The sequence below is a fragment of the Ranitomeya imitator genome, chromosome 9 (assembly GCF_032444005.1).
Source record: "Ranitomeya imitator isolate aRanImi1 chromosome 9, aRanImi1.pri, whole genome shotgun sequence".
NCBI classification, from domain to species: Eukaryota; Metazoa; Chordata; class Amphibia; order Anura; family Dendrobatidae; genus Ranitomeya; species Ranitomeya imitator.
The window spans coordinates 120,008,598-120,020,598 of record NC_091290.1 but is presented as its reverse complement, the minus strand read 5'-3'; the positions used below and the strand labels follow the sequence as shown (position 1 = coordinate 120,020,598).

Genomic DNA, 12,001 nt, shown 5'->3' with positions numbered 1-12,001 from the left:
ACTTGATAAAGGAGAAATACAAAAATAATCAATGCTTTAAAGCTGTGTTGGTAGTCAGGATAGGAATTAGAGGAGTGTCACATAGCTGTAATAATATACAGTGGCATCCAAAACGCCTCGTCTATCAAGGAACGCACCCAACACGCGTTTCGCACGAAGCTTCGTCAGTGGGGTCAGCTCCTGACAAAGCTTGGTGCGAAACGTAAGTTGGTGTGTTACTTGGTGGTTGAAGCTCCGCCAGTCCAGTAGTTATCACTTATGAGGATAGGTGATACCATTTTAGAACTGAAATACCCTTTGGACCTTGCTAATAGATGAAGCAACATGAATATTTGCGACTTTAACCTAGGAGAACATTCTGTTGTAGCGTTCATCCTCTTCTCGCCGAGCCTTGTACTACGTTACTCTCCCCAGCATAGGTTAAGTTAATTCCACAACCATAAGTTTACTCTTACCCTTAGGGCAGACAATACACTTTTTCCATTAACTTTTCAGGATACGGCACGGGTCATTGTCCTCCTACTAATTTGACTGCAGTCTGAAATGCTTTTGGTAAAGATTTCGATCTGTTGGGTCAATTACAGCCCCATGTGACTGAAGACTTCAGTTGTAATCTGATGCATTGCAAATGAAGAAAATTTTTTTTTTATTTTTACCCTTTGTAGAAAGTTTCACAAGAGATCTGAATTTGGCCAAAAATTGAAAAACATGAGCGATCTGTGGGACGACATTCATTCAGCAGACAACGCTCGCTGCCGACTCCCCCATATATGAGTGCTCAAAATCACTCCTAATCCTCTTCCTCAACATGTCAGGAGCCCCGTATACCTCCGATGTTCGATGTTCGTCTATGTATGGGGGCCTTTAGATGGTTCCTCAGAAAATACAATGATCCTGCTGTTGAGATCCCCTAGTGATCAGCTGTAATCTGTAGGGAGGACCATTTATTTTTCCTGCAGCACCCCTACAGGGACAGTAAGGTACTGCACAATTCTCATATAAGTCAATGGACAGCCTGAGTCCTCCAGATTAAGGAGTAATCTTTGTAGTTGCTCCGGCTACAACCAATGATTGGCCGTGGGTCTCCTATTATCCGTTCAGTTTGGGTTCGGAGACCCACAGCTATTTCACGGATCTTGGTCTGTACTGAAACCATGATCCACGGACTTAGAAAAAGATCTGTCGTTACAATTTGTGGGGGTTTGTATTTCTCATTTTGGGGTTGCAGATTCATGACTCATCAGATGGCTACAGGTCATGCGTTTGACTACTGCATTCATTTCAATGGGAGCTAAGCAGCAGCGCAAAAACACGTGTATGGAACTGTGTATGTTCCTTTATAGCAGGATCGGGAAAGAATTAATCATGGGAGGTGTCGGACGCCCACCTTTGTTATATTGAACTCTCAGACACCCACTTTATCATCTTCTGACTCACACATGAAATTGACGCACTCTATTCTAAGCATCCGTTTCTTGCTACTGAAAGCAGTGTCCACTCGGTAGCCATGTTGGATATATATGCCTTGAATGTTGTTGGTGGCCATAACGCCAGGACATCTGTTATAAGCAATCAGACATCTGATTTACAGCAGCCACAGGGGAAATAATAGGCTGAAGATGTTGAGTTTTGTGAGAGAGTATGTTGGGCATGCTCTGTGAGCTGTGCAGAAGTCACTGAGCAGGGAGGCGGGAGGATGAAAACTTTGACAGTTTTTATACAAGGGGACAGCTTTGAAAAATTTCTAAATTTTTGTCCAACACAGTGTTGCACAACAATTTTGCAAATGTTGTCGGTTTCACACCAGTTTGAATAGCGCCCCCAAAATTGGTGGATTTGGGGAGGAACTGGCGCCCCCAAAATTGGTGGATTTGGGGAGGAGCCTGCCCAGTTCCTCCAAAGTCCCATCATTTAGTATGGGAGAAACGCTATTCCGGTCCCAGATTGGAGTATCATTTCTGGCACAGTGGCGAATGCCTCTCGGAAGAGGCGCCGTATTCATTAATGGATCTCTTACTGACTTCGGTGCCTTGTACTCCAGCAAGACTGGGGATAGCGGAAGCAAGCTTTGCGCCATATTTGAGGAGTCGGCCCCATTAGGGCCTTACGCGCACATGCACAGAGCCTGAATGGCGGCACACAGAGGGCCCATAACTCTATATCACAGAGATATTTCCCCTACAGGAATGTTTTGCATGGAGCTGTGATGAAAGTTAATACATACCTGTTATTTATAGTCAAGAACTTAATAAAAAAGAAAAGTAAAAAGTGAAGCAATTTATTAAAATAACATAGAATTAAGAAAACCGGCCCTCTTCTAATAATAGACAAGTGCTTTGGTTAGTACAGACATGCATTGTGCTCGAACAGAAAAAAAAAAATCCGTGGAACTGTACAGGAAAGAAATGCAATTTTCTATAACGCATATAGATATTTTTGGTTGCTACCAAATGGGGAAAGTATCAACCACAACCCGCTCCAGGACCATCTGCTTCTGACACGCTGATGTACAAGCATGCACAGAGGGCTCAATTTGGCAAAAGGTAAGAGGAGAATAATTTTAATTTCTTAATCTTCGTTTTATGAACATCTTTTAGAATCTCTAATGGCACATGTGAGAGATGAAGGCACATTTAAGGAGCAACCATTCTATTTTTTTGTAAATTGATAGTACATGAAAAACGTTCTAATATGTCTTATCAGAGAAATCCCTTTCTCCTCTTGAACTGATCTTTAATTTTCAAAATTCTCAATTTTTCTATATAAGAAATGACAGTTGGTGCTCATAAAGTTCTATGCATAACTGCCATGCCTGGAGAGCTTGCGCTAGAATGTCTGACTCCGCCTCTAGCTCCTCCCCTCTCCATAGAATGTTAGAAGCACCAACCATGAATTGATAATGAAAGATCAGTCCAGGAGAAGAAAGAAGCAGATTTCTGTAAATATACATTACAAAGTTTCTTATTTTCACGATTACTGTTGATTTAAGAAATGAACATTAAAGTGATGATTATTCTTTAATCAGTATCGGATAGAAAAATGGGTCTATCCTGAAACGGCACCATATCTGTCCATGGGAAGTATCTGGTATTCCACCACACCAGTATGTCAGTGAATGGAGGTTTTAATGAGTTCTTTTCATTGGATTTTTCAATTTAAGCTGAATAGCCCTTTAATCGTCTCTGCTCCAAATATTCTGGAACAGATTTTCTTTTTCTTCTGTGCCACTTGGTTCCAACGTTCCCCAGGTAACAATGACGCATAGATTCTCTTTTACCACCTGGGGGCGTGTACCACTGAATTCTTTGTGGGCGTTTTCTTTTGCTCCTCTGATCTGATGCTGGCCAATCAAAACACATCCGTCCCCACAGAGGAGTTTTATGATATACGCCCAATTAGTTGAAGGGCACATTTGCCAGGGGGCATAACTTCGGAGTGGCGGGGCCTAGAAGAAAAAAGAAAACTGTTCCAGATTTAGTGAAACTGTGGCAATTAGAGGAGGGACTATATCCAATATCCAATAAGAGGTCCTTTTTAAGGTTATGTTCAACAAGGTTTTTTTCTTACGAGGATTACAAAGTATTTTAAGCAGATTTTTATTTGATTTTTGGAGCAAATCTTTAAAATCTATATAAAAAAACCAAACTGATTACATTGATCAGATTTAGAATAAGAATAGGGAACTGGTCCAATTAGATGATCATTAATGATGATATGGTGAGAGATCAATGGTCAGTAAAGCCTTAAGAACAATTTCAAGAAAGTCCAAGCATTTAGCTTGAATAAGTTCTTGTATGAAGTGATCGAACCTATCAAATTATTTTTACCTGCAAGATGCAGAACCAAAAAGGAACCCTACAAAGACATCATGTTCTACTGTTCCATATTAAGGCTTTGAAGCAGAAGTTAGGTTTGAAGCCTACCCTACCCCTTCCGCAGTGTGTGGTTTCCTATCAGCTCTCTCATCTCAATGTGTTCTCTACCCGACACTAAGCAAGTTTTCTTTTTTTTTGCCCGAGGCTGTGACATTTGGAGTCAAAGCATCTTAATAGTCTCTTATTCTAGTTAGTGATTTTTAGGTTTAGTTCTGACTAGTTCCACAAAGTATAAAACCCATGTTCTCAATTTAGTGGAACGAGTAACCTGAAACACCAGTGAGGTGATGAGATGGCTGAAAGCGGAGATGACACCTCGGCGGAGAACGTCCCATCCAGTGGTCGCTTCACCATCCGCTCCTTGATCGGCACAGACGACGGCACCAAATCCCAGTATGGCCAGCAAGAATCCACGTACGATACCTTCAACCCCAACAATCTTACCCATTCCAATACTTTTTACATGAGGACATTTGGATATAATACCCTTGACGCCGTCCCAAACTATGACCACTATGCTAATACGGAAGTGTCCGGAGAAGTGAAAAAAGTCAGACCAACTTTAGAGGATCTTCACTCCATCTTAAAGGTGAGTTGCAATTTTTCTGCAGTGTGACAATTTTTTAGGGCAGCAATTTTGCGGTTCGAAAAAAAAAAAGTGTGACTTTTAAAGTCAACGGCAAACGAGTTGCGTGCAACTTGCGACCAGTGATGGACAATCAAATGACTGTGTCTCGTAATTCGCACCATACGAGATCATTAGATGCAAAGTCATAATTTGATACAGAGATCTCGAGTTTGCGTGACACGTGATGCCATTTTTTTTAAATTTTGGAACATATTACTGGTTTTCAATTATGTTCTGTGTAAAAAAAAAAAAAGGAAAACATTCTTCCCACTTTTTAATTTAGTTCTTTATAGGGGTTGTCCGGCCTTAATCTACAAGTCTACAGACTTGTGAATCCTCACTGCTAGTTCTCAGGATTCACCGGCACCGGTATGCAATTTCCAAACATTTGGTCACATGCCGACTAGTCGTGCGTTGCATCGTTCAATGTAAGTGTATTGAGCGATGCTGGACACGTCTAGTCTGAATGTGGCCAGAAGTTGCATAGTTGATGTCACACGACCACCCGCTACCACCAAAGCATCATCTCCGCACGCAGTGCATGTGATGTGATCATTCACAAGTCTGCAGTCACATAGAGGCCTGTGACTACCCATTTAAAGTGACATTTTTGTGTCCCCTATGTGGGCATAATTGGGTTTGGGTTTTTGTGGCTCTATTATTTTGCTACATCTGCTTTTACAGCAAATAAATGCTTCTCGTTACACTCATCGTATCCTCCTCCTTACATGTGGGTGCTACTCTTGCACACTTTCTGCCCTCTTAGGGCCCAAGCACACATTCAGAACCTGATGCAGAATTCTACACAGATTCTGCACTGAAATCATCAGCTACTTTGAGCACATCTTTCCCTAAACTATTCATGTAGCTTAGAAGGTAGAGCAGGAAAGAGCATAGACCAAAGATTGGTCCTTCTGGACCAGAGTCGGCCACCATCTTCAGGTCCCAGCCTTTGGCAGAGGTTATGGAGGAAGAAGGGAGACATTTGCATGTGCACCCCATTATTTGGATGTACAATGTTTCCTTTTATCAATTTTGCAATATTTTCGCGCCCTATAACAAATAGTCATTTTTTGGACTACATGACTGCAATGGAAGGTGTTTGAGAAGTTTCATGAAACGTCTCTTTTGAAGTTCGGTTTCAGCATTAATGTGGTCAATGTTCTCATTTTTTCATCAGAACATGAATGAATCCTTGAATGTGTCATCTGACATTTACCACCAGCGCCCAACAGGCTACATTGTTACAATCGGGGACAGAGTTTTGTTGGGGAGACCCAGCAACAAAAAAATTTTCTTATTAAAGGAAATCTGTCAGCAGGTTTTTGCTATGTAATCAGAAAACCGCATGATGGTAGAGGCTGAGACCCTGATTCCTGTGATGTGTCACATACTGGGCTTTTTGCTGGAGTTTTGATAAAACCACGATTGTATCTGCTGCATATCTAGCAGTCCTCTGAATGCTGAGCTCTTTATAACCCCGCCCTCACTACTGATTGGCTGCTGTGTACAGGCAGAAAGTGGCCAATCATTCGTGGGGGCGAGGTTACGCAGGACTAGATGGCACAACACACTTAGTCTTGCAGTGATAATCTCCTGCTGATAAAACACTGATTTCAATAAAACACCACCACAGCCTAGTAAGTGACACATTGCTGGAATCGGGTTCTCAGCCCCTATATTGTGGTGCTATCAGATTACATAGCAAAAGCCTGCTGACAGATTCACTTTACATATAATGGGGATTTGCTGTTGAGGCACTGCGCAATAAATAGTTGTACTAATCATCATTTTTAGTCTTGAGCTGATCCATTTGTGATCTTTGTAATTCACACGTCTTCTAGCCTATCGTATAAAAACTTTAATATTTTAGCATGTTTTATCTACATATTATTATTTTGTATAGATTTGTTGAAAAGCCTTTTGATGGCAGAGATAGTGCTTTCCCCTTTAAGTGGTATACATGAGTCATATGGCCCCTGAGAGACATGGCCATAGCGCTTTGCAGCTGGAGGCTGCTGACACAGGTCACCTGTTAGAAGAGATCCTGGTGTGACACGGCGTGACAGAGGGTAGCGCCACCACCTGGGGCCGGATACATACGTTTCGGTATAAAGGCTGATATTTAGCTTTGTTTAAAGAGTTGGGCATATGCCTGTAAGTGGAACGTGACTGCTCTTGTTAATGTCAGCTAGACACTGTGTCTAATCTTCTAGCATGCGAACACACGGGTGGCCGAGAAATGAAATTGTACTTGGAATGAGCAGGGGCCACACACAAGTCTGGAGAAAGTGGAGAACAGAGTCTCCCCACATTGTAGACAGTGAGACGCGCAAGAGAGACTCCATAAGCATTATGCTTGTGCGCCTCTCTGTAGTGTTACCCCCATGCTTGTGCGCCTCTCTGTAGTGTTACCCCCATGCTTGTGCGCCTCTCTGTAGTGTTACCCCCATGCTTGTGCGCCTCTCTGTAGTGTTACCACCATGCTTGTGCGCCTCTCTGTAGTGTTACCCCCATGCTTGTGCGCCTCTCTGTAGTGTTACCCCCATGCTTGTGCGCCTCTCTGTAGTGTTACCCCCATGCTTGTGCGCCTCTCTGTAGTGTTACCCCCATGCTTGTGCGCCTCTCTGTAGTGTTACCCCCATGCTTGTGCGCCTCTCTGTAGTGTTACCCCCATGCTTGTGCGCCTCTCTGTAGTGTTACCCCCATGCTTGTGCGCCTCTCTGTAGTGTTACCACCATGCTTGTGCGCCTCTCTGTAGTGTTACCCCCATGCTTGTGCGCCTCTCTGTAGTGTTACCACCATGCTTGTGCGCCTCTCTGTAGTGTTACCACCATGCTTGTGCGCCTCTCTGTAGTGTTACCACCATGCTTGTGCGCCTCTCTGTAGTGTTACCACCATGCTTGTGTGCCTCTCTGTAGTGTTACCACCATGCTTGTGTGCCTCTCTGTAGTGTTACCACCATGCTTGTGTGCCTCTCTGTAGTGTTACCACCATGCTTGTGTGCCTCTCTGTAGTGTTACCACCATGCTTGTGTGCCTCTCTGTAGTGTTACCACCATGCTTGTGTGCTTCTTGGTAGTGTAACTCCTATGCTTGTGTGCCTCTGGAGCATAACCCACATGCTTGTGTATCTTTGTAGTGTAACACCCATGTTGTGCGCCTCTCTGGAGCATAACCCCCATGCTTGTGCGTCTCTTTGTAGTGTAGCCCCCATGCTTGTTCGCCATTTTGTAGTGTAACTTCCATGCTTCTGTACCTACCTGTAGTGTAACCCCCATGCTTTTGTGCTTTATTGTAGTGTAACCCCCATGCTTCTGTGCCTCTCTGTAGTGTAACCCCCATGCTTCTGTGCATCTCTGTAGTGTAACCCCCATGCTTCTGTGCATCTCTGTAGTGTAACCCCCATGCTTCTGTGCCTCTCTGTAGTGTAACCCCCATGCTTCTGTGCCTCTCTGGAGTATAACCCCCATGCTTCTGTGCATCTCTGTAGTGTAACCCCCATGCTTCTGTGCCTCTCTGTAGTTTAACTCCCATGCTTCTGTGCCTCTCTGTAGTGTAACCCCCATGCTTCTGTGCCTCTCTGGAGTATAACCCCCATGCTTCTGTGCCTCTCTGTAGTGTAACCCCCATGCTCCTGTGCCTCTCTGTAGTGTAACCCCCATGCTTCTGTGCCTCTCTGTAGTGTAACCCCCATGCTTCTGTGCCTCTCTGTAGTGTAACCCCCATGCTTCTGTGCCTCTCTGGAGTATAACCCCCATGCTTCTGTGCCTCTCTGTAGTGTAACCCCCATGCTCCTGTGCCTCTCTGTAGTGTAACCCCCATGCTTCTGTGCCTCTCTGTAGTGTAACCCCCATGCTTCTGTGCCTCTCTGTAGTGTAACCCCCATGCTTCTGTGCCTCTCTGTAGTGTAACCCCCATGCTTCTGCGCCTCTCTGTAGTGTAACCCCCATGCTCCTGTGCCTCTCTGTAGTGTAACCCCCATGCTTCTGTGCCTCTCTGTAGTGTAACCCCCATGCTTCTGTGCCTCTCTGTAGTGTAACCCCCATGCTTCTGTGCCTCTCTGTAGTGTAACCCCCATGCTTCTGTGCCTCTCTGTAGTGTAACCCCCATGCTTCTGTGCCTCTCTGTAGTGTAACCCCAATGCTAACATATTCCACAGCGCTTTAGGCTATGTGCACACGTAGAATGGACCACTGCGGATTTTTCCGCAGCAGATTTGATAAATATTGCGGATTCTACTGCGGATTCCGCTGCGGTTTTCCATCTGCAGTTTTCTATTGGAGCAGATGGAAAACTGATGCGGATTCCGCACAAAGAATTGACATGCTGCGGAAAATAATCCGCTGCGTTTCCGCACGGCTTTTTCCGCAGCATGGGCACAGCGTTTTTGGTTTCCCATAGGTTTACATTGTACTGTAAACTTATGGGAAACTGCTGCGGATCCGCAGCAAAATCTGCATCGTGTGCACAGAGCCTTACAGATATTATCATCGCCATCCCCGATGGGGCTCACAATCTACATTCCCTATCAGTATGTCTTTGGAGTGTGGGAGGAAACCGAAGAACTTGGAGGAAACCCACACAAACACGGGGAGAACATACTAACTCCTTGCAGATGTTGTCCCTGGTGGGATTTGAACCCAGGACTCCAGCGCTGCAAGGCTGCAGTGCTAACCACTGAGCCACCATACAGTGCTAACCACTGAGCCACCATGCAGCTCCAATATTATAGACTGTTGACTACATGCACTGCCTCTTCCAAAGCCCTTACTTTAGCCGCCCGCCCTGTGTTCCATGTCCCCTCTCGTCCATGTCCCCTTGGCGCTCCAGTGGTCCGTTTCACACTTTCAGTGTTACATTTACCCTGGATCATCAGAATTTTCTCGAAACATTTTAAGTGTTTAGGTCCCTGGGAACAAAATTATTATAAACTTTAAAAAAAAAAAAAGCAAAAAAACAGAAATCTGCACCGTAACTTTGAGAATTGCCCCGGCTAATACATGGGGCAGGTAACATCCCGATAACCCAATAAAGTGAGTTTATCTCCCCTCGTATTCATTGTATGGGATCTCTCGCCTTCTGTCTCCACAGCAAGATCATCTGCAGGCTCCGGTGTACGAGGCCCGGACTGACTCTCCTGATGGAGACGCCGAGATCGAGGTGCAGAAACCAACAGGGGAACCTGTCCGATTCGGGTGGATAAAGGGAGTAATGGTAAGTCCGAGAAGTAGAAGGTATTTCTCAGGGTGTGCAGCTACTCTGGATGCAGAGGTGGTCAAAAAGTCTGAGTTTTTAAAGCTCAAACCACTTTAATAAATGCTTCTCTTTGATTTGAGTAGTTCTGGCGCAGTTTTTGGATATGTTCACCACTTTTTCTATCAGAAATCATTACTAAACCCTGAACAATATCCAACAATTATCACTTGATCTTAAGATAAATCATCCAATTTATGGACACTGTATTTCCCACGTCTCATTCCTTATTTTTCCAGATCCGCTGCATGCTGAATATCTGGGGAGTGATCCTTTACCTCCGACTGCCCTGGATAACGGCTCAGGCCGGCATAGGTCAGTGCCTCGTTCCATTTCCCAAATTATGTATGCTCGAATGTGATATTCTCCGCAGTAATTCATCGCCTACTATTCCCTTAGCACTCACATGGCTCATTATCTTCATGTCCATAACGGTCACCAGCATCACCGGATTGTCCATCTCCGCCATTTCCACCAATGGGAAAGTCAAATCAGGTAAAGATAGATAGGTAGAGATATATATATATATAGATAGATAGATATAAATATATATATATATATACTTTATATATAATATATTATCATATAAAATATATATTATAATATATATATTATATTATGATTAAAAAAAGTATATATATATATATATATATATATATATATATATATATATATATATATATATTATAATAAAAAAAATATATATATATATATATATATTATAATAAAATATATATAGTCATCCTTTTATAGAAAAACACTAGAGGTCCCTCTTACCACACATTATATAAAGGGGTTCACCACGATTTTTTAAAACCAAAAATGATCAATAATCAACTTCTGAAATCCTGCCGCTCCGTCGCCGCCACTCGGGTGGTCTCCAACTGTTCTGCAGTGATGACATCCCATCCATCATCTACATTACCGCTGCAGCACTCCACTATCCTCAGTGTTCATGTGTCATACATAGATTGGCTGCAGTGGTCCTAGTGAATGATGTGATTTAATCGCTGCAGGATTTGGGGGGTTGAATAGATCAGTATTGCTTATTTTATCATTTTAACCAATCTTCTGTTGCCCTGGTATAATAATCGGTCTGTAACTTGTGGTTAGTTTTTGCAGACTTAACGGGTGTTTCTTTGCACCAAATTTAGGCGGCACATATTTCCTTATATCTAGAAGTCTGGGCCCCGAGCTGGGTGGATCCATCGGACTCATATTTGCATTTGCCAACGCGGTTGCAGTCGCCATGCACACCGTTGGTTTTGCAGAGACTGTTCGGGATCTCTTGCAGGTACGAAGAACCCATGTATGTATCCGCATTCATCATGTGTCGCTGGTAAATGTATGGCGGCATTAATATCACTTATCATTTTCTCACCTATAGGAAAATGAAGCAACGATTGTGGATCCTTCTAATGACATAAGAATTGTTGGTATCATTACCGTCGCTGTCCTGTTAGGGATTTCATTAGCAGGCATGGAGTGGGAGGCAAAGGTAAGAACAACACCGTGGGTGGGCTTCACTCACCCTCCCCAGGTCCACCACTGAGTCTCCACCTCTGCTCCTTGTGTCTGTTATTGACATCACGTCGACAACGCTGCAGCCAATCAGTCCACAAATCACTCGATACTTGCACATTTCTTTTTCTTGCAAACCAATTTAAGAGCACATGTAAAAATACACAAATCCTGCAATGTGTCGGCATAAAAATCAGCCCTTAACTTAATATTTTTGGGAATAACCCTTAATCTCTTATTCATAAGAGAAGAGGTGATTTACTGTTTGATGGGGTCTGACGTTTGGGACCCCACAATCCCCGAGAAAGGGGCTGTGGAAGTTGGGAACCGTTCAATGCCCATCTTGAAAGGAATGGAGGTGTCCTTGTTCCATTTTCGCTTCGTTAGTTATCTATGGAACTGCTGTAGAAAGCCAAGCACAGTGTTTTGGGATTGACCCTTTAAAGGGGTTGTCCGGTCTTCTGAATCCTGATAGTGTGCGTTTTGCACGCTGTCAGAATTCACCAGTGTTGTCGGTGAGAGTGGATGGTTACGTGACCACATGTATGCGATTTGAATACATGCGATCACATGCCGACTAGACGTGCTCAGCCTCACTTGTATTGGGAGAACCAGGCATGTCTAGTTGGAATGTGACCGGAGGCGGTCAGGATTCAGAAGTCTGCACTCACATAGAGGGAAAGTTTAATTTTTGCAAACAATTGTCATTAAATGTCATTTCC

General features: G+C 43.6%; 1 protein-coding gene across 1 annotated transcript in view; it reads left to right on the top strand.

Moving 5' to 3' along the window:
* Nucleotides 1-4,047: 4,047 nt before the first annotated feature.
* Nucleotides 4,048-12,001, top strand: part of SLC12A3 (solute carrier family 12 member 3) — a 36,805-nt gene continuing 28,851 nt past the window's right edge. The window contains exons 1-6 of the mRNA XM_069738748.1: nt 4,048-4,464; nt 9,597-9,719; nt 9,998-10,073; nt 10,158-10,253; nt 10,913-11,052; nt 11,146-11,256. Coding sequence (XP_069594849.1) covers nt 4,168-4,464; nt 9,597-9,719; nt 9,998-10,073; nt 10,158-10,253; nt 10,913-11,052; nt 11,146-11,256 — 843 coding nt within the window. The 5' untranslated portion in view covers nt 4,048-4,167. The remainder of the gene's footprint in view (nt 4,465-9,596; nt 9,720-9,997; nt 10,074-10,157; nt 10,254-10,912; nt 11,053-11,145; nt 11,257-12,001) is intronic.